This window comes from Gossypium arboreum, chromosome 2 (assembly GCF_025698485.1).
Source record: "Gossypium arboreum isolate Shixiya-1 chromosome 2, ASM2569848v2, whole genome shotgun sequence".
Lineage (NCBI taxonomy): Eukaryota > Viridiplantae > Streptophyta > Magnoliopsida > Malvales > Malvaceae > Gossypium > Gossypium arboreum.
In genome coordinates, this window is record NC_069071.1 from 104,974,984 (window position 1) to 104,997,973 (window position 22,990).

Genomic DNA, 22,990 nt, shown 5'->3' on the forward strand with positions numbered 1-22,990 from the left:
ATTTTGTATAAAAATTTTAACAAATAAATATAGCACAACAATGAGTTTGGTAACTTTTTTTTTTAATAAAATAGAACTATTACAAAATATTAGTAAGTCTCAATAGGAAAAGTTTCATATAAATTATAGACCTTCCTCCTTGCTAAAGGCCAACTTGGTAATACTATCAATTTTTGCTGTTTCGTTTCAGGAATATATTCAATCAACTAATTTTTCTCATTTTACAAAAGTTGTAAGATACCGTATTAATATAGAATTTGATCCTTTCAACAAGAACTACTTTAGCTGATAATTTCTATTTCTTTGCAGTTTCACAATTCTATATATATTCTCTTGTTCAAGAATAATCAGAATGCTCTAGTAACTTTAGTTAGTCTCCATTTCCCGTGAATGCAAGGTAAGAGTAACTATATAACGTTTTAGAATGGTTCAATAAGTCATTTAGCTTCAATAATTTCAAGACTTTTGTATGCGTACAACTTTCAACTCTAAATTCATGATGCAGTTATCAAATAGTTTTTACATAATTCGAAATTTGTTTCCGGTGGGACAGATCTTTGAACATCCCTTTAGGCGGGCTTTTTCCTTATGCGCTCTCATTCCCTTCAAAATTTACTCCTCTCTTCTTCCTTCTCTCGCACTTTTCTTTTCATTTTCACTCTCAATGGCTACTCCCACCGAATCCTCCCTCCTCTCCGATCTCCAAACCTCCGATGACTCGAAAGGCATCCACTCACTGGTCTCCGACTACCTCCGCCCTATCTCCACTCTCGCAAACTCCAAGAAGAAGAAACCTGACCAAGCCGCCGTCCGCTCCCTCGCCAAACAGTTCTTGTCCTTTCTTTCCAAATCCTTCCCAATAATATACAAGCGTATCTACATACAAAACTCTAATCAACAACAACAAGCCTCTCTTAGTTATTTCTTCGAGACTTACCGACTTTGCATAACTTGTCTCGAGTTCGTCTCCTCGCAGTTAGCCGGCGGTGCGCACTTGGTTCAGATCCAGAGATTGAAGCTCGTATACTGTTTGCAATCGTGGGGCCGATACGATGAGGCAGAAAGCGAAGCACTTAGGGTTTTGGAGAGGCTTAGAGGGGAAGTCAAGTCTAAAGGTAAATTTGTTCCGGGTATTGATATTGCTGGTGGTGATTCGAAGTTTGGATCTATTGTGATCGAGGCGGTGGCGTCTGTAGTGAAAAGCGTGGCCATGGGACACTGTAAAGATTCCGGGAAATATGAAAGAGTTCTTGCTTTGTTGGTGCAAGTGAGGCCTTGGTGCAGGTACTCAATTTCTTGATTTACATAAATATTAACACGAACCATTTGCTTATCAAATTTTTGTGAGCCTTTTCAGGGCATTAGAAGCAGATGTTGTTGAGAAGTCGCACAATGTGCTTGTTACTTTTCTGGGTAGATGCTGCCGGTTTTTGATTGAGGAGATTAATCATTTTGGCGAGGAGTTGATTCGAGGGTTCTGCAATGAATGTTTGACCGAGTATGCAAGGTCAATGATGAAGGATCAAGTTTTCAAGGTATGGTTGTTAATATTTGGCTCAACATATATGTTTATGTTTTTAGTTTTCTTACTAATTCTTACATTTGCAGTTTGCCCGCAGAATATGTTCCTCATTGTTCTCGCTAGAGAGAACTGATAGCTCAGTTCAAATTGACTTAGTAACGTTTTTGTTAGTCTCCATTTCCCGTGAATGCAAGGTAAGAGTAACTATATAACGTTTTAGAATGGTTCAATAAGTCATTTAGCTTCAATAATTTCAAGACTTTTGTATGCGTACAACTTTCAACTCTAAATTCATGATGCAGCCAACAATTCCCAACACCGATACAGATAGTAGTGGCACATAGTAGTAATTTTGTAAATAGTGTTTCTCGTTAGGAATGCTCACACCTATTTTCCTTCTGTACCCATTTGAACCTTTCACAATAAAGCAGTTGCAGCACTTTTTAAGCTGGATTAATGTGTCAGCTTTGAAATCCATTATTTGAAGGCTTATGGTGCTGTTTGATGGTTGTCTGTAGTAATGATGGCTTCCTTCTGTTTTTTTTTACATACCATCATTCTTTTTATTTGCTTATGTCAACACATTGAGATCTTACCATTCTTCCTAATCTGTTTCTAGTTGTTTTGTGCATCATTTTGCTTTACTTGCTCGCTTTTAATTTTTTAATTTTTTATGAATGGACATTTTTAATTGGCTTAGGGCTTCATAACTAAAGTTTATCTCTTACACTGTGATTTATTGATTGAAGTATCTTTTGGCAGGTTGATATAGATAATAATGCAATGGAGTTTGTTGAGCTTGTTGATTATTGTGCCAATAAATGTAGAGATGCTGGCACAACTTTCTGTAGTACTCTTGCAAAACGTTTAAATGACATGGCAGGTGATTTTCATCAGGTATGTTGCTTGACTAATTGCTTTTTGTGGCTTGGATCTGTATCTATTTCATTTATTTGGATAAGATGCCCTGAGTTATAATCTTAAATTTGGTAGAATTTCACAGGCTACAATCCCTGTTGATCTAATACTGAGGCTTTATGCAACCGCGCTAGATTTATCTGTGCACAATGTTAAGCTGAAATATAATGATTGTACCACTTCCAAAGGTGTAGAAGATGATGCAGCTATTGATGTTTTGTTTCTTGAAAGGGATAAGCTGCACAATTTGTCTGGTTTACTTGGAAATTGCTGTAACATTGGTAAAAGTGACCCTAGCATTGCATCTGATGTTGAATGCAAAAATTCTCTGGCTTGCCAAGACAAAAAGGCTTGTCTAGTGATGTACTATAATACACTGAAGTTCTTGTGTCAGCCACTTGCTGAACTAGTAAATTCAGAGAAAAAACGCATACTTGCTCAAAATGAAGCCTCATCTGATTCTAGCAGCCTCTGCATTATCCAGGACGCTTTTTATCAGTTCTGTGATAGTTTCTTTTCTCTTGAGAGGTAAGCTTATTTCTTTCTTTGATGGATTGATTTGCTTTGTTGTAACCAAATGTGATTAGGATGACAATTTGGCATTGTAGTCAAGGGTGTTTAATTTTTTGTTTATCCAAGTGACTAAAATGACATGATCTTTTTCCCTTCTGAATATGACATTCTTAGTGCTCATGTGTGTATTGGTATTATTGTAATTATGCAAAAGTTAAGGAATTAAGTACATTTTTGGTCATTATTAGAAGTATACATGTCAACAGTTATAATTGTGTTTGCTTAATATTTTGAGTTTGATACATTGCTAACTATGGATGATGATGAATTTTTGCTAATGCTAATAAAATTACTTATAACGTATTTTGCTGCATATTGGGGAATTGTTATGCACATAAATCAGTTATGAATATAATGGTTGTCCAAATTTTCTCTTGCCCTTACAGCTGTGCATCTGAAACAAAGAGAGAAGGATTTGATGATGGTGAAGTGTTAGTACCTAGTATAATTGTGGCGGGGTTCATTCTTTCCACCTGTACTAAGCGTAAAATTCCGGTCAGTTGATCTTATTGGTATTCACATGGAAAATGAAATTTAAGTTTTGCTACTTGGTTGTTTATTTATTGACTAATTTTGGATGAGGTGATGTTTATTGAACTTTCACTCTTGCTGACTGGCTTTCCCTTTTATATTTCAGAAGAGTGTGTGCTACATTAAGCAAATAATTGGCAGTGGTAGGATTCAATCTCAAGGGCTAAAATTTGTCTATGTCTCTCTGTATAATATTGGTGTTCTTATGTACAGAAGCAAGCAAATTAAAGAGGTACTTAATTCCTTGAAACTTGTGAATGTTAAGGTTATGGTATTAATATTTAAATGCTCTTTTGCATGGTTGGCAACTCTTATTAGTTTTACTTTCTAAAGGAACCTTTATCATTTCTGTAGGATTGAAGCTATTTTATGCATATCCATGACATGTATGGATCTGCATGTTTTTGTTGCAAGCATTCTTGTTCAATTCAATTCCTTTGCATTTAAGTTCCTCATTCATATAAGTTATCAATCTAACCTTTGCAGGCTTTGAAGGCTTTAAAACTTTCTCATAGAGCATCATGGACTAATATTCAACTTCTCCGTGAGATGTTTATTCATAAGAAAAGTTCTGGTGATCATCTATCGGAAGATGTTGTCAGAGATTTGGTAACTGATGCATGTACTAGAAGTGCATTTCTTTTGGAAGTTCTCCATGCATGTGGAAATCTTAAGGTGGAAAAAATTATTGTGGAGAGCCTTGAAAACTGGTCTGCGCTTGAAAATTTGTTTAGACAGTTGTCAGGTCCTATGCCTTTGATAAAGCAATGGGTTAAGGTATTGTCAACTCTTGTCTGTTTTTCTGTATGTTTTTGTTATGATGGCCAATTGTTCTTTTGATTTCAGATACAGTGCAAACTTCATAAAAACAAGGATTTAGAGGATAGTGCTCCAACTTTATGTTGTATGCTGTTGTCTTCTGGAAGTGTCAAAGATGGCGATTTGCAAAATTTTAGAGCAGGTTCATATTGTTAGTTATTGAAAGTGGCCCTTTTAGATATTTTTGGTTCTGCATGCTTATGACTAATGGATGATTTTTCCAATTTCAGGAGCTTCTTGCGTATCAAGAAATGACTCATGGGTACCCAGATTTTTGTCAGAGAATGCAAATTAAAGTTATTGATTTACTTCTGCAAGATGCTTATGCCATGGAAGATAGTCCTTTACTGAAAGCAAGGATGTTAATTAGAAAGGGGAGAACAATAAGGGCCAATGGGATTGAAGCTTTGAATGACTGTATTTGGTGCTTGTCTGAAGCTATATCTATTATGGTACTGCACGAGATCACTTCTTTATTTTTCAGCCCTGTTGATATTAATTGTGATACTATTGCTTCTTTTTTGCGTTGAATCCATGACTAACCTGAAATATTATTTAAATAGAAAAACTTCTATACTGAAACAAGTATTGCTGGAACTCCAGCCTGCCATCAGTTAGCTGCTGCTCATTGTTTACTTGCACTATGTACTCAGGAAGCTGAACCAAACTCAGAGGTATTTTTGCATAAAAAGTCTGTTGATTTGACTAATTAGTGCTTTTAGGCTTGACTAATGCGTTTTGATCAAGATTAGTGATAAATTTCTATATTACTGATTGCTCATACTTTCTTTTCATCATAAACAGCAGCTTTATCAAGATATCTATGCTGCCTTGGATCTTTGGTTGAGCATATTCATTCCTGATAGTTGTTTTGTGGATGACGAGTTCAAAATGGTGTCCGGAAATACACTGCAACTTCTATATAATGTACTTGATTTGCTATCAGTGAAGGTGTGCTTATTGATATGATTGTCGTTATCTTTTGGTCATGAAAATCTATTTGTCTAGAGTTCTGAACATCTTTTAACTGTTTTACTTGTTGCTTTTTCATCATTTTGTCTCCAGGGTTACACGAAATTACACAGTAACATATATAAACTGATAATTAGAATATACAAACTAAACAATGTAGAACTTGGGAAATGTGTGGCCAACCTTTGGGAATGTAGGCGGCTTAGCCATGCACTCTGTGTTTCTCCAGTAAATGAGTCATTCATCACAAACTTATCAGAGCATTGCGGTGGAAGTTCCAAATCTGTTGACTTCTGGATGCATAGTCTAAGTGGATCCCAACCAGGGCTTCTTGGGTTCCAACAGAACCTCACATGTTTCTTTAACAATTTCAATCATGGCTTAAAAAATCATGAAAGCCATACACAATCAGCTGTCTCAGCTAACAATGTAAATCTGGTTGCTTCTGAACTCATTGCGAGTGTAAGTCATGTCAGCTTTCTAGTAAGTGCTACAGTTTTTTGTATTGAACATTTTATGCCGTTGACTGAATTGGTCAGTGATCTCTCTGTTGCTCTCATAGGATCCTGTCGTAGTCATTCTCTCTTCCTTGCGGGTATCTCTACTATGATTTGTGTGAAAGACAGATTTGCCGTGGGCGATTATTTGAGGTTGATTTCAAATTTTTGGAAGGATCTAGCATCTTTTATTTTACTCTTTAATTTTCCTTGTTCTGCAACATTTTAATGAATCCAATATGACTATGACTCTCTTTTCCATGAAAATCTTAATCATATTGTTACTTATTATGTTCTTCTCCTGTTATTTCTTATTATGATTTTCTTTTCTAATTGCAATTTTTCTGATAGGGTCTTTCATATGCAAAAGAAGCTTTTCGATTGCGGAGTCAACTTTTCAAAAGAAAATTTACATTCTCAATTGAGGCGCTGGTTGAGAAATACAACGAATCTGGTGACATTGGTGAAATTGCCCAGACAGCCATAAATGGTCCTAAGAATCTTCAAGTGCACAGAATAGTTGCTAGTGAACTTTGGTCTTTTGACAGTAATTCATCAAACCTATGTGGCTGTTATCTTAGTCCGTGGAATGTACTTGAATGTTATCTTGAAAGCATTCTTCAGGTTAGAAGTTTCTCTCGTACAATGTCTGATTTATTTCTCCCTAATGTTTTCCACTTAAAAGGAATTTTTTTTATTTTTTTATCGACATACAATTTCCAGGTTGGATGTATTAATGAAATGATTGGAAATGGGGTTGAGGCTGAATCTTTCCTATTATGGGGAAAAAGTATCTCCTGTTCACAGAACTTACCACTATTTGAAGCTACTTTTTCTTCTATCTTGGGTATGAAAGTCATTATCCCATCTTATTTTGTGTCTTGTCGATACTTGTTCTTTCTTACAACTGCATCGATGGTTTGCTGAAAGTGTACCTTCTGCTGACATTAGGGAAATTATATCGAAAGAAACGACTCTGGAATTTTGCAGAGCAGGAACTGCAAAGTGCCAAAAGAATTCTGGTGGACAGCAGCAGCCATTGTTCCTGCATAAGATGCCTATTGATGCTGGAAGCTAATCTTGACCAGCAACTTGGTGATTTGTTCCGTAATCTTTTTGATATTTCTATCATAAATGATTCGACAGGAAATTATCTCATGCTGAAGTTCTGTATAAATCGGCCCTAAGAGTGTGCTACATTAAGCAAATAATTGGCAGTGGTAGGATTCAATCTCAAGGGCTAAAATTTGTCTATGTCTCTCTGTATAATATTGGTGTTCTTATGTACAGAAGCAAGCAAATTAAAGAGGTACTTAATTCCTTGAAACTTGTGAATGTTAAGGTTATGGTATTAATATTTAAATGCTCTTTTGCATGGTTGGCAACTCTTATTAGTTTTACTTTCTAAAGGAACCTTTATCATTTCTGTAGGATTGAAGTTATTTTATGCATATCCATGACATGTATGGATCTGCATGTTTTTATTCAAGCATTCTTGTTCAATTCAATTCCTTTGCATTTAAGTTCCTCATTCATATAAGTTATCAATCTAACCTTTGCAGGCTTTGAAGGCTTTAAAACTTTCTCATAGAGCATCATGGACTAATATTCAACTTCTCCGTGAGATGTTTATTCATAAGAAAAGTTCTGGTGATCATCTATCGGAAGATGTTGTCAGAGATTTGGTAACTGATGCATGTACTAGAAGTGCATTTCTTTTGGAAGTTCTCCATGCATGTGGAAATCTTAAGGTGGAAAAAATTATTGTGGAGAGCCTTGAAAACTGGTCTGCGCTTGAAAATTTGTTTAGACAGTTGTCAGGTCCTATGCCTTTGATAAAGCAATGGGTTAAGGTATTGTCAACTCTTGTCTGTTTTTCTGTATGTTTTTGTTATGATGGCCAATTGTTCTTTTGATTTCAGATACAGTGCAAACTTCATAAAAACAAGGATTTAGAGGATAGTGCTCCAACTTTATGTTGTATGCTGTTGTCTTCTGCGGAAGTGTCAAAGATGGCGATTTGCAAAATTTTAGAGCAGGTTCATATTGTTAGTTATTGAAAGTGGCCCTTTTAGATATTTTTTGGTTCTGCATGCTTATGACTAATGGATGATTTTTCCAATTTCAGGAGCTTCTTGCGTATCAAGAAATGACTCATGGGTACCCAGATTTTTGTCAGAGAATGCAAATTAAAGTTATTGATTTACTTCTGCAAGATGCTTATGCCATGGAAGATAGTCCTTTACTGAAAGCAAGGATGTTAATTAGAAAGGGGAGAACAATAAGGGCCAATGGGATTGAAGCTTTGAATGACTGTATTTGGTGCTTGTCTGAAGCTATATCTATTATGGTACTGCACGAGATCACTTCTTTATTTTTCAGCCCTGTTGATATTAATTGTGATACTATTGCTTCTTTTTTGCGTTGAATCCATGACTAACCTGAAATATTATTTAAATAGAAAAACTTCTATACTGAAACAAGTATTGCTGGAACTCCAGCCTGCCATCAGTTAGCTGCTGCTCATTGTTTACTTGCACTATGTACTCAGGAAGCTGAACCAAACTCAGAGGTATTTTTGCATAAAAAGTCTGTTGATTTGACTAATTAGTGCTTTTAGGCTTGACTAATGCGTTTTGATCAAGATTAGTGATAAATTTCTATATTACTGATTGCTCATACTTTCTTTTCATCATAAACAGCAGCTTTATCAAGATATCTATGCTGCCTTGGATCTTTGGTTGAGCATATTCATTCCTGATAGTTGTTTTGTGGATGACGAGTTCAAAATGGTGTCCGGAAATACACTGCAACTTCTATATAATGTACTTGATTTGCTATCAGTGAAGGTGTGCTTATTGATATGATTGTCGTTATCTTTTGGTCATGAAAATCTATTTGTCTAGAGTTCTGAACAAAAAAAAAAAAAAAAAAAAAAAAAAAAAAAAAAAAAAAAAAAAAAAAAAAATTCATCACAAACTTATCAGAGCATTGCGGTGGAAGTTCCAAATCTGTTGACTTCTGGATGCATAGTCTAAGTGGATCCCAACCAGGGCTTCTTGGGTTCCAACAGAACCTCACATGTTTCTTTAACAATTTCAATCATGGCTTAAAAAATCATGAAAGCCATACACAATCAGCTGTCTCAGCTAACAATGTAAATCTGGTTGCTTCTGAACTCATTGCGAGTGTAAGTCATGTCAGCTTTCTAGTAAGTGCTACAGTTTTTTGTATTGAACATTTTATGCCGTTGACTGAATTGGTCAGTGATCTCTCTGTTGCTCTCATAGGATCCTGTGCGTAGTCATTCTCTCTTCCTTGCGGGGTATCTCTACTATGATTTGTGTGAAAGACAGATTTGCCGTGGACGATTATTTGAGGTTGATTTCAAATTTTTGGAAGGATCTAGCATCTTTTATTTTACTCTTTAATTTTCCTTGTTCTGCAACATTTTAATGAATCCAATATGACTATGACTCTCTTTTCCATGAAAATCTTAATCATATTGTTACTTATTATGTTCTTCTCCTGTTATTTCTTATTATGATTTTCTTTTCTAATTGCAATTTTTCTGATAGGGTCTTTCATATGCAAAAGAAGCTTTTCGATTGCGGAGTCAACTTTTCAAAAGAAAATTTACATTCTCAATTGAGGCGCTGGTTGAGAAATACAACGAATCTGGTGACATTGGTGAAATTGCCCAGACAGCCATAAATGGTCCTAAGAATCTTCAAGTGCACAGAATAGTTGCTAGTGAACTTTGGTCTTTTGACAGTAATTCATCAAACCTATGTGGCTGTTATCTTAGTCCGTGGAATGTACTTGAATGTTATCTTGAAAGCATTCTTCAGGTTAGAAGTTTCTCTCGTACAATGTCTGATTTATTTCTCCCTAATGTTTTCCACTTAAAAGGAATTTTTTTATTTTTTATCGACATACAATTTCCAGGTTGGATGTATTAATGAAATGATTGGAAATGGGGTTGAGGCTGAATCTTTCCTATTATGGGGAAAAGTATCTCCTGTTCACAGAACTTACCACTATTTGAAGCTACTTTTCTTTCTATCTTGGGTATGAAAGTCATTATCCCATCTTATTTTGTGTCTTGTCGATACTTGTTCTTTCTTACAACTGCATCGATGGTTTGCTGAAAGTGTACCTTCTGCTGACATTAGGGAAATTATATCGAAAGAAACGACTCTGGAATTTTGCAGAGCAGGAACTGCAAAGTGCCAAAAGAATTCTGGTGGACAGCAGCAGCCATTGTTCCTGCATAAGATGCCTATTGATGCTGGAAGCTAATCTTGACCAGCAACTTGGTGATTTGTTCCGTAATCTTTTTGATATTTCTATCATAAATGATTCGACAGGGAAATTATCTCATGCTGAAGTTCTGTATAAATCGGCCCTTGAGAAATTAAATTGTTCCGAGTGGAAAAATATCATTTGCGATGCAGAAAGTAATGTGGATCTGGCAGTCAGAAATACTATAATAAATGGTGAAGATGTTGCTGGCAATGCTGCTACTCAGCCAGAGGCAATAGGTGCTAGAAAGGGTAGGAAAACGAAGAATGTATCCAAATCTGTGGTGAAGGAGCAACATGTGATACCCGAACGAAGAAGTTCAAGGGTAACTCGCTCTAGATTTCGATCATCTCAAAACCAAAGCACAACCTGTACTGGTGAAGCACAAATTGAGATTTCGAAACATTCAAATGGTAATGTTGCATCCAAACTCTCTGACACCTGTTGGGAAAAGGACTCCTCGCTCTTGGGTAAAGGAAGCTGTATGGAGGAATTGACAAGTGAAATTACATGCTTTTGTAACCAAACAAAGTGTTGGCAGTGCCTTCCTGCTGAGGTTATGAAATCTGGGTTACTGATCTACTTCATAAATATGAAATGGGAGTATGCCCACAGGAAACTCTTGGTGAGGATACTTACTGGTACAGGTATGGTTCTTTTGCCTTGATATTATTTGATTGTACAAGCCAACACATATACCCAGCATCATATAAAAGCTAGTAAGCTGGCTTTAGGTGTCTTTCAATTTGAGCCAATATAACTAAATACAGAATATGTGATATTAATTGTTGTCTAATTGAAAGTGAAAAAAGAAAAATGTTTTACTCCTTTTTAAGTCAAGTGAGGTTTAACGAACATTCTACACTCTTTAGTGGAAAAAGCGCTGCATGTAGGATCATACTCCAGTCATCTGTCTCTAAGACTTTGTTTTTATAGGTTTTGTTCTTTACTGTAAGCTGCTATTTACAAATTTTCAGTCTTGTAGCTGTTTTCCTGGGTCTTGTTTAAGTGAGGAAAAAAGGAGAATCATATATGGGGGTGATTTATCAAGAGAGTAGTAATATTGAGAACGTAAAGCTTAGGCTTGAGGAAATTGTTTTTCTTTCTTGTCAATTAAATGCACTCTTCATTATACGTGGTGTTCATTACAGTTATTGTAGGTTAATGTATGAATGCGGAATTACTTGATAATTTCTTGTAACTTCTTTTTTCATGTTTTTAGGAAAATGCTTGGGGTATGGTGATCCAACTCATGAGATACACGAAGTTGTTTGGCAAAGCATATCTGTCCTAGTCAGCAGAAATGCATATACTCAGACTTGTTCCTCTTCTCACAGAACTTTCTTGCTTGATTTGATTGGGAGGGAAACCGTGGGAGATACTTTCGCTATTGAACGTGCAGCTATCCTATACAGAATAGGCTGGATGACTCTGAAGGGTTTCCATTCTAAAGTTGCCAGGTATGAGTTCTTGTGATGTCTGTGATTTGTGTACATGTTCGAGTAGTGGTTGTGCTCAAAGAAGTTTACATGCTTTATTTTCTAATCGCTTGTTCCTGAAATCATTTTGTTTTTTGTATTAAGAAAGTACTTCAGTTATTCTTGAGAATGAAGTTTGAATTTTTTTGTTGCTTATCTTTTGCTTTTGTTGCTTTTCTTATCTAAAAAACACTCTTGTAATTTCACCTACTTAATTGTTCTGGACTAGCAGAAATTTTGTTGTATTCCTACATAGGCTTAGAAAGAATGACAATTTTACCAAAGGACGATTACATTATTATTTGAATATCGCTGATTATTTGTTCTTCTAGGCTAGGTCCCGATTTAACGTAATTATAATCTGCTGCATCAATTCTCTTCCCCCTTGTGATATGTTACTTGGAATATCCTCTGTTAGGTTGTAGGATACTTATTTACACACGTCACTGTGTATATTTATATATGTTTTCTGATTCACGTGTATCTAAATAAGTGAGGACTCTGGTACGATAGTAAATTTCTAGTATCAGCTTTATTTATTATATCTTTTGTATTAAGTACTTGTTTATTTTCCTCTTTTCTTGGTTTATATTCTGAACAGGATCGATTGCTGTGATCTTTCCAAAGTTCAGTTATCAAAAACAGTACACTGGTTGAAGCTAGCCTTTGTACTCAGCCGTGAGGTTCCAGTACTTTTTCAAAAGGTTGAATTTTTTTATTATTCTGATCTATCTTATGCTTGCATAAGCTTAATATAGTCTTAGGTAAATTTTATTTTAACTGCTTGACTGTGGCTTGATGTAAGAATCTGATTGTGGTATATCAGATCCAGTGACACTAAGAAACTGGTCTTCCGTTTGAGACTGAACATTTTTCTGTGTTTAGGTTATTTTAACAAGCATGGTACAGTTGAGTATATCATATTCACTATTTTCTGACAGTTAATTTAGGACTAATGCAACACTTAGAAATTTGATTTTTCTTTTGCCCCTAATTAATTTACTTTTCCTAATTTTGATCTATAATAACATCAGACCAAATTACTGCTGCCTTAAACTAGTTCTTGAGACTTGTTGCTGCTTCTAAATGTCTTATTCATCCAAATCCAATGTAATCTAAGTTAAGTTCACTAAAGGTCAATAATGTAGTTTCTCTCCAGAACTGTTGATATACTGGATAACATCTACTGCACCTACATGGCTGTAATGAAGGAAAAATGAGCATACAGTTAAGCTAAATTTGATTGCTAGTGCTATTTTTTATTTACTTGTGAAATTTGTCTTAGATACTAGTTTGTCTGGGAGTTCCCAAATAATTTCCAATTATTGTCTTTGCAAGTTGCTCCCAACAAATTTGTTCTCTTAATTGTTTTAACCTTCTGTCTTTTCTATTGCTTTTTCTCTAATGTCTTGGCAGCTAAATTTTGTTTTATTAATACTCAGGTTTCCAGACTGCTTTCTGCAATATATCTGCTTTCTGCAACTAGTGAGCACTTTGCTTTGCCATCTTGCAAAGCACTCTCTGAAAGTCATTGGGCTTCATATTTTCATCAAGCTTCACTTGGGACTCATCTTAATAACCAGTTCTTCCCTAGTCCTTCTGGGAGATTGAATGCTCAACGCTTTGTAGATTCTGGGGTAGGTTGCACGCTTTATCTTGTCTTTCCTTGGTGCCATTTCCAATATGATAAAGTAGCAAGACAAGTTATTTGCCAATAAATCTTAATAGTTCCAAAATTGTCTTAAAATGTCAAGGCATTTGACTTTACATATTATAGGTGAGGATACTTACTGGTACAGGTATGGTTCTTTTGCCTTGATATTATTTGATTGTACAAGCCAACACATATACCCAGCATCATATAAAAGCTAGTAAGCTGGCTTTAGGTGTCTTTCAATTTGAGCCAATATAACTAAATACAGAATATGTGATATTAATTGTTGTCTAATTGAAAGTGAAAAAAGAAAAATGTTTTACTCCTTTTTAAGTCAAGTGAGGTTTAACGAACATTCTACACTCTTTAGTGGAAAAAGCGCTGCATGTAGGATCATACTCCAGTCATCTGTCTCTAAGACTTTGTTTTTATAGGTTTTGTTCTTTACTGTAAGCTGCTATTTACAAATTTTCAGTCTTGTAGCTGTTTTCCTGGGTCTTGTTTAAGTGAGGAAAAAAGGAGAATCATATATGGGGGTGATTTATCAAGAGAGTAGTAATATTGAGAACGTAAAGCTTAGGCTTGAGGAAATTGTTTTTCTTTCTTGTCAATTAAATGCACTCTTCATTATACGTGGTGTTCATTACAGTTATTGTAGGTTAATGTATGAATGCGGAATTACTTGATAATTTCTTGTAACTTCTTTTTTCATGTTTTTAGGAAAATGCTTGGGGTATGGTGATCCAACTCATGAGATACACGAAGTTGTTTGGCAAAGCATATCTGTCCTAGTCAGCAGAAATGCATATACTCAGACTTGTTCCTCTTCTCACAGAACTTTCTTGCTTGATTTGATTGGGAGGGAAACCGTGGGAGATACTTTCGCTATTGAACGTGCAGCTATCCTATACAGAATAGGCTGGATGACTCTGAAGGGTTTCCATTCTAAAGTTGCCAGGTATGAGTTCTTGTGATGTCTGTGATTTGTGTACATGTTCGAGTAGTGGTTGTGCTCAAAGAAGTTTACATGCTTTATTTTCTAATCGCTTGTTCCTGAAATCATTTTGTTTTTTGTATTAAGAAAGTACTTCAGTTATTCTTGAGAATGAAGTTTGAATTTTTTTGTTGCTTATCTTTTGCTTTTGTTGCTTTTCTTATCTAAAAAACACTCTTGTAATTTCACCTACTTAATTGTTCTGGACTAGCAGAAATTTTGTTGTATTCCTACATAGGCTTAGAAAGAATGACAATTTTACCAAAGGACGATTACATTATTATTTGAATATCGCTGATTATTTGTTCTTCTAGGCTAGGTCCCGATTTAACGTAATTATAATCTGCTGCATCAATTCTCTTCCCCCTTGTGATATGTTACTTGGAATATCCTCTGTTAGGTTGTAGGATACTTATTTACACACGTCACTGTGTATATTTATATATGTTTTCTGATTCACGTGTATCTAAATAAGTGAGGACTCTGGTACGATAGTAAATTTCTAGTATCAGCTTTATTTATTATATCTTTTGTATTAAGTACTTGTTTATTTTCCTCTTTTCTTGGTTTATATTCTGAACAGGATCGATTGCTGTGATCTTTCCAAAGTTCAGTTATCAAAAACAGTACACTGGTTGAAGCTAGCCTTTGTACTCAGCCGTGAGGTTCCAGTACTTTTTCAAAAGGTTGAATTTTTTTATTATTCTGATCTATCTTATGCTTGCATAAGCTTAATATAGTCTTAGGTAAATTTTATTTTAACTGCTTGACTGTGGCTTGATGTAAGAATCTGATTGTGGTATATCAGATCCAGTGACACTAAGAAACTGGTCTTCCGTTTGAGACTGAACATTTTTCTGTGTTTAGGTTATTTTAACAAGCATGGTACAGTTGAGTATATCATATTCACTATTTTCTGACAGTTAATTTAGGACTAATGCAACACTTAGAAATTTGATTTTTTCTTTTTGCCCCCTAATTAATTTACTTTTCCTAATTTTGCGATCTATAATAACATCAGACCAAATTACTGCTGCCTTAAACTAGTTCTTGAGACTTGTTGCTGCTTCTAAATGTCTTATTCATCCAAATCCAATGTAATCTAAGTTAAGTTCACTAAAGGTCAATAATGTAGTTTCTCTCCAGAACTGTTGATATACGGATAACATCTACTGCACCTACATGGCTGTAATGAAGGAAAAAATGAGCATACAGTTAAGCTAAATTTGATTGCTAGTGCTATTTTTTATTTACTTGTGAAATTTGTCTTAGATACTAGTTTGTCTGGGAGTTCCCAAATAATTTCCAATTATTGTCTTTGCAAGTTGCTCCCAACAAATTTGTTCTCTTAATTGTTTTAACCTTCTGTCTTTTCTATTGCTTTTTCTCTAATGTCTTGGCAGCTAAATTTTGTTTTATTAATACTCAGGTTTCCAGACTGCTTTCTGCAATATATCTGCTTTCTGCAACTAGTGAGCACTTTGCTTTGCCATCTTGCAAAGCACTCTCTGAAAGTCATTGGGCTTCATATTTTCATCAAGCTTCACTTGGGACTCATCTTAATAACCAGTTCTTCCCTAGTCCTTCTGGGAGATTGAATGCTCAACGCTTTGTAGATTCTGGGGTAGGTTGCACGCTTTATCTTGTCTTTCCTTGGTGCCATTTCCAATATGATAAAGTAGCAAGACAAGTTATTTGCCAATAAATCTTAATAGTTCCAAAAATTGTCTTAAAATGTCAAGGCATTTGACTTTACATATTATAGATGAATCGCATCATGCTCCTTAATGTTATCAGGAAAAGTCTGGCACACAAGAGTCATTCTGAATTTTGGTGGTCCATCTTTAATTATGATATTGGCAAATATTATTTATACCCTGGTGAATCCTGTTTCGTCAGGACTAGGTGCTAATTTGTGGGGTCTTACCAACTTTTTCTGTTTTGCCTTTTCAATCGTCTACTTTTATGTATTTGTGCTATTTACTATTTCTTGATTATTGAGGCTGGCAGCTTTTATCTCATTTTGTAGATAAAATTTTTTATAACACCTGCTATTTCACTTTTCTGATTGAGTCGTTAGATTTTCATTTTCAGGACTTGAATGGGGTTGTTTCATCTTGCGCACATACAGAGACATCCACACTGTTAAGGTTTATGCTGTTACAACTGAAAATTCATGAGATTTACTAGCTTCTATAGTTTCTCTTTACCCCATCAACCCCTGATGTGCACATACATACAAAAAAGAAATGTTATCCTTTCTTCTTGTTTTGCTGCAGGCTTGCCCCCGAGTCAGTCAATGATCTTGAACAATTTGTGATGAACTTTTATGTGGGCCTTCCTGCCACTGCCATCATATGTATAAGTTTGCTCGGTCATGATTATACCAATTTATTGCAAGAATTGCTACTTGACCCATCTTCCATTCATGCATGGATGCTATTGTCACGGTTGAATTCTAAGAATCAACCTGTTGTTTTGCTTTTGCCTCTGGATTCAGTTTTAGAAGGTATTTTCTTTGATAGAAATATGAATAATTAAAAATTAACATTATATTAATGCACTAGATGCTAAAAATGTCTGGAAAAAATTTACAGAAGTTTCAGATGATGCTGCTCCTAATGATGATAATGCAAGGGCTTGTCAGGAATTGCGCCAGCTGATGAATTCAGGTAAAAAGTGGCATTGTCCATGGGGTTCCGCTGTGGTTGATAATGTTGCTCCGGCATTTAAAATGATATTGGAAGAGAACTTCATGACATCTTCCGGCTGTCCTTTAGAAGATACAAAAAGTACTAGGTCTTTGTGGTGGATGGTTAGAAAAAAGGTTGATCACCAACTTGGTAAACTGTTGAGGTAGGTATTCTCTTTTCATCAAATATGTGTGCATCCATTTTTGACACAATTATTGTGATTTGGGATTGGATCACCAGTGGCCAACTGGTGTTCACAAAACTTCATTCACAAGTTATTCAACTTGTCTCCTTTTGGCTACATTTAGTAAACTACCCAAAGTTTGTATGTAATTTGCAGCATTTCATGTTGAAATTGACTACTGATGTATGAAATATATATATGCCTGGCCTGCGTTCCAGTAATTTAGAAGATTCATGGTTGGGTCCATGGAGGCATGTGCTTCTTGGGGACTGCTTGGACTGCAGAAGCTTGAACACAGTGCATAAGAAGCTGGTGCAGGATCTGAAATCTAAATGCAAAATGAACATAAATGAGAGTTACCTTAAACTCGTTCTTGGAGCTGCAAAGTTTGACATTGAAGAAGCATGCCTTTCACAGAGGTGTTTAAGAAAAGGATGCTACACTGGCAAGCTTGAACATCACGAACAAGAAAATTCTCAGTCTAATGGCATTGATGATGTGTCTGCATTGGCCTCTCAACTAATACGTGAAGCAGTGAATGAGCTTCATATGGAGGATGCCATCTGTAGGGAACCGATAATTTTGGTGTTGGACTTGGATGTCCAGGTTGGTGAAATTGTTATGGTTTATTATATATATTTTCATTTCGGGGCATATCAATATAGCATGAGTTTATCTTGCTCCAAGAAGATGGTTGTCCTCTAATAGCATTTTTTCACCTCATCTTTGCTTTTGCCAACATCTTCTTGGTTTGATTATTCTTTTTGTTTTTTCAACTTTTCCTCTTCGAAAGTCCATCCTTTTCCCTTTTTATTTACTTTATTTATTGTAACAACTGACTATACAAGGACTGCGTACAGATGCTTCCATGGGAAAGTATACCAATACTAAGACAGCAGGAGGTTTATCGAATGCCTTCTGTAGGCAGTATCTCTTTCATACTTGAGAGAAGTCAGCAATATCATGAGCTAGCTTGTACAAATGCTGCCGCTTTTCCTCTGATAGATCCCTTGGATGCCTTTTATTTGTTAAATCCCAGTGGAGACCTTAGTGGCACACAAGCTGAATTTGAGAACTGGTTTAGGGATCAAAATTTTGAGGTGATTTATACATTTCTCTTATTATTTGTTGGATTTGTCGAAGGGCAAAGCATTTATCATACAATGGTAGAAAATGCCACTTTTTGCTCTGTTAACTTGAATCAGCTAATCTTTATTCCATTTTGCTTGACATGGAATGATGTTCAGTAAATAATTTCTTTCTTAACGAACGATATAATATAGGGAAAGGCTGGAACTGTGCCAACAGCTGAAGAACTGGCTACAGCCTTGAAAAACCATGACCTTTACTTATATTTTGGCCATGGAAGTGGTATGCTTGTTACTACTGCCATCTACTGTATGTTACTCATTTTGTGCTATTCTTTTTGTTCCTCTGCATTAATTCTGGATATGCATTTGTGTGCTTTTGGTTGGTATAGGGGAGCAGTATCTTTCCAAAGATGAGATTCAGGGACTGGAGAAGTGCGCTGCCACCGTGCTAATGGGTTGCAGTAGTGGCTCACTGAGGCTTAATGGATGCTATGTGCCGCGAGGTGTTTCGCTATCCTATATACAAGCTGGTTCTCCAGTTACTATTGCCAACTTGTGGGAAGTGACAGACAAGGACATTGACCGTTTCGGGAAGGCCGTGCTTAATGCATGGTTGAGAGAAAGAATGGATCTAGTAGATTGTTCCCAATGCAACCAACTGGTAAAAGAATTTGAGGCCATGAAAATTAAAGGCCGTAAAGGCAATTCCAGAAAGAAATCGGCAAGCAGTGATTTAACTGAAACTGCAAACAGTGGTTCATCGACGAATGCATGTGAGCACAGACCGACAGTAGGATCATTTGTTGGTAGGGCTCGAGAGAGTTGCACCCTCCCTTTCTTGAATGGCGCGTCGCCAGTTTGTTATGGTGTCCCAACAGGCATTATGAGAAAGAAAGATTTGTAGCAATTCCAAACAGACCACTCAAATGTAGCTTAGAAGTTGTATAAATATTTTATTTCGGCTTACTACATTATTATTTTTTGAAATTACAAAAGAAAATAAAAAATCATGTGATAACTGATAACGAGAGTAATTCAGAACCTGTAAAACACGAATTTCACATTAGATTACTCGACGGGGAATTGCTAACATAAGCGGAGCCCAGCCATTCACGATTTTGTTTAATGCTCGTTGAGCGTAACAGGTTACTTAACAAAAAAATTGATTTATTTAATATTTTAATTATTTAAAATATATTTATAATTTTTAATATATATCATTCAAGCTCATAAATCTAATCTAATACTTAAAATTGGTTAAGTTAATTAACAATCGAATTGGCCAACCTAAAATTAGATAAATTTAATAAAAAACTGATTGATTTTAATATTTTAATTATTTTAAATATATTACTCATGCTTATTAAACCAACCCGACAAACCTAAAAATAGTTCAGTCAATTGAGTTGGCCGAATGCTCCCTTATCTGAGGTACACGCCAAGGCAGTTAGTATTGAAATTGCCTTGCCACACGTTAAAGCAACTTCGGAATTCATTTATTGCCAAGATATTTGATTTACATTCTCATAATCAAACCACATTAAATCCCTGCAATACTTATTGACAACGAGAAAATTTGAGTGAAGCAACAATGGAACAATCACAACAAAAGCATGTAGTCTCCAATTACTGTAATGTTTCAATTATTGAAGGATTTATCTCAGTACCCCTAAAATACAATGAGGTTCCTTAGCAGTTTAAGGTTTCGCAATACGTTCATTGTTTCCCTGCATCCCCCAAATTACTAAGTCTACAATTCTATACATATACAGGGTTAGAGGACTAACATAAGTTGAAAAAAAAAAAAGGAATTACCAGTACATCAAAATGATTACACAACAACAAAGGAAAACAGGCTACTCATCTTCCCAGCCAACCTCTGATACAACCCCTCAAAATGAATGAGAAATAAATTGATGGAAATTTGAATTCTAAATTTCTCTTTTACTGGCTTCACCTAATTTTTGCTTAGACTACAGTGAAATGTAGGATGTAGCCTTTCCTGTTTCCCCTCCTTTATAGGTACAGCTTTATCCTACATTTGACCTCCAATGTCTTCTCTTCTTCTCCTCCTCCTGCCTGAACGTCCTAAAATAACTCTGCCATGTCGACGGAGCCGGCTAACCAAAGATACATTGCCCCCGCCATCATTAAAATAGTCATCATCTTGATGACCCCCAACAGGAGAGGTAAGGCGAACACCAACAGCATTCTCATCTGCTGCACGTGTAGGCTGCCTTGTTCGTCTACCAAGGTCATTCCCTGATGGCCCAAATGCATGCAGAAAAAGAAAGAAATTCAAAACATTATTATCTAACCCTACATCAAAATCTCCAACCCTTTCTATAGCATCTGCTGTGTCAATACCACCCTCTTCATCCGTCTCAAAACCGTGATGATTTCTTTCTATTACATAATCACCAAAAACCATTGCCCCGGGCATTGTTGACCTTATTGTGCTGATCACATCCTCCTGCTCCCGCTCCCTTTCAAGCCTTCTCCACTTCTGTTCAATGGTAGGATCCGCTTCACGTGGCTGAGCACATGGATGGTCTGCTTTCATGTGTTTCCTTAATTCCTTAAAAGTACCAACAAAGGTGCAGTCATCCTGCATACAATTTCTCTTTTTGGCATTTAAATATTCCCTTGCAGGTTCCACCACAGTCCATCCTTTTACCTGACCCCTGCAAAGTGGACATGATATTTCTGTTACTTCACACTTATCAACAGGCCGACTAGAACCGGCAGCCAGAACTGAATTATCAATAGAAGTATGCAACCGTTCTTCATGATTGAATGGAACTACTTTAGTGTGGAACTTCTTGTACTGGTCAAGGCAGTTTGAGTATCTGAAGCTAGTTCCACACATGTATGGACGACAGCCCTTGTCATGGGATGAACAGAGAAGAAGAACAGCATTGTGAGGGCACTCCATGCAAACAGAACATGTTGCATCTTCCCAATCCCTATTATCCAAAGCTTTGGAACATTTTTTGGGGTGTAAATCTCCAGAGATGCCTTGGCGACGACAATGCAACAAGAATGGGGTTTGCTGGCTTGCTGTTCTACGCCGTCCTTTGCCACCTTTTGCCATTTGCAAACTACACCTTCAAAAAAGAATGCAAAATCAAAAAAATCTTATGACTGCAGAAATAATCTGAGACCAACATATAAAAACAGCTAGATTACCCGGAGTGCTTAAATTTCTAAAGCTTTTAGCCTATGAACAATAATGTCTACACCATAGCAAAATGAAATTTCCAGAAAGCAATCCACCAATGACATGAAAATTCAAGTTAAAATAAAATCCTAGTGATACCAAAAGATTCAAGGTTCATAATCCTAAAACAAACATTACAAAGATTCAGCCATAATTGACATAGACCAATCTAAAAGAACATCAATAGAAAAGAAACCCTTGACAAAATTAACATCCATGTTACAATTACAAGTGAATTAGATCATCCTTGAAAATCAACATCGCAAAAGAACAAGCCCAATCAATGGGCAAGCCAATTATGACGTGAAAATTCATAATTTAAAAGGACGAAATTGAAAGACCTCAACAGTTTGATAAAAAAAGTTGCGAATATCTAGATCGAGATAATGGGTCAGTTGGAGATACCAAGTCTCGTATGAGAAACAAACATCCAGAATTAATAGGTTCAATGAATCGAAAGAACGTGATTTAGCAGTAGATTCACGTTATAATATGAAACTATGATTTTTACCCAAATAGAAGTAGTGAAAGCTCAAAATATATACTACGTAAGACAAGAATATTGAGCGGGAAACAGTAAAACCAACACGACGAGACGTACCAGGGAAAAGAAGAGTGAATTTGGGGGAAAATTAAGAGAAAATTTTAGGGTTTTGTTTGGCCAAGGATTGAAAACGGATAAGCTATAATAATGATATAAGCGCCATGCGCAAAGCTTTGTAGCGTAGAAATGAGTCGACGAATCCGATATTCCAAATATCCGATTAATGGGTATTATTTCCTTGGGGAAAGCAATATCACGCAACGTAAAATGGAAGTGCTACTCACGCTCTCATTTGTTCGTGGAGGAGAGAGGTTAGATAGTGGCGAGTGAAAAGCACGCTCAGTTGAATCTGTGGTAGATGAATGATGAAGAAAGTTGAGAGAGGCGGTTACATTGAAAAATCAAAAATCGAAGAGCCAGTATTGTGGGCTTGGCTGATGGTTCACTTCACTCACTGCCTCGTAAAAGGCCGCTCACAACTACTTCCAACTTCCACGTTGTTAGCCATACCTAGCAATAGGCCTGAACCCGAAAGTCTGTTTGTGTCCATCCGAATTTGAGTTTGAGCTCAAAAATAAATTTGAGTCCGAAAAGGTTTGAGTTTGAAAAAAATCCAAGTTTATAATAGATCGAAGTCTAAGATCCATCAGACCTGAACTTGAGATAAATTCACTCAAAGCTCCAAAAAGTCCACATTTATAACAGAACAATCATAATAGATATTAATAATTATTATAATTTTATGAGGTTACTTAAAATAAAAATAAATGATATTTTTTTTGAAAATGTATTTATGGGTAGAGATATTCATGGCCAGGTCGTGTCAGGTGTGTGTCAGGTCTAACTAAAATCCTAGGCTCGGGTTAGGCCTAAAAAATGGGCTTAAAATTGTCTAAGCCCGACTCGGATGAAAATGGTAAAATACGGGCTCGAATTGCCCATATTAAATTTTTTATATAAATTTTAAATATATATAATGCATCAAAAATATTAAA

General features: G+C 35.9%; 2 protein-coding genes across 4 annotated transcripts; one reads left to right on the top strand and one right to left on the bottom strand.

The window, feature by feature from the left end:
- The first annotated feature begins 536 nt into the window (after positions 1 to 536).
- On the top strand, positions 537 to 19,256 carry LOC108466833 (separase). The gene is given in 43 exon segments (XM_053022606.1): positions 537 to 1,284; positions 1,358 to 1,535; positions 1,609 to 1,716; positions 2,285 to 2,419; positions 2,526 to 2,968; positions 3,400 to 3,508; positions 3,651 to 3,776; positions 4,031 to 4,321; positions 4,391 to 4,464; positions 4,466 to 4,505; positions 4,594 to 4,815; positions 4,927 to 5,037; positions 5,168 to 5,314; positions 5,429 to 5,797; positions 5,898 to 5,930; positions 6,184 to 6,456; positions 6,556 to 6,679; positions 6,784 to 6,997; positions 7,123 to 7,180; positions 7,395 to 7,685; positions 7,755 to 7,871; positions 7,961 to 8,182; positions 8,294 to 8,404; positions 8,535 to 8,681; positions 9,123 to 9,212; positions 9,411 to 9,683; positions 9,781 to 9,844; positions 9,847 to 9,903; positions 10,008 to 10,784; positions 11,360 to 11,597; positions 12,217 to 12,304; positions 13,058 to 13,252; positions 13,393 to 13,414; positions 13,990 to 14,227; positions 14,847 to 14,934; positions 15,693 to 15,887; positions 16,358 to 16,413; positions 16,543 to 16,772; positions 16,861 to 17,119; positions 17,359 to 17,746; positions 18,001 to 18,240; positions 18,424 to 18,511; positions 18,621 to 19,256. Coding segments are annotated over 43 exon segments (8,664 nt in total). The 5' UTR covers positions 537 to 664; the 3' UTR covers positions 19,136 to 19,256.
- A 591-nt stretch (positions 19,257 to 19,847) lies between these two features.
- LOC108466837 (uncharacterized) lies at positions 19,848 to 22,228 on the bottom strand. 3 transcript variants are annotated; one of them, XM_017767197.2, is made up of 3 exons: positions 22,053 to 22,227; positions 21,012 to 21,338; positions 19,848 to 20,915 (listed from the first exon to the last, which is right to left on the bottom strand). In XM_017767197.2, exons 2-3 carry the CDS (start codon positions 21,323 to 21,325, stop codon positions 20,267 to 20,269), a joined length of 963 nt encoding a protein of 320 aa, XP_017622686.1. In that variant the 5' UTR covers positions 21,326 to 21,338; positions 22,053 to 22,227; the 3' UTR covers positions 19,848 to 20,266. The 3 variants fall into 3 exon arrangements, with proteins under 3 accessions (XP_017622686.1, XP_052881059.1, XP_017622685.1); XM_053025099.1 differs by having other exon boundaries at positions 19,848 to 21,332; positions 22,053 to 22,228; XM_017767196.2 differs by having other exon boundaries at positions 19,848 to 21,338.
- Between the last annotated feature and the right edge of the window lie 762 nt (positions 22,229 to 22,990).

Coding starts and splice junctions, on each gene's coding strand:
- LOC108466837 (XM_053025099.1), bottom strand. CDS start 21,325: ATGGCAAAAGGTGGCAAAGGACGGCGTAGAACAGCAAGCCAGCAAACC.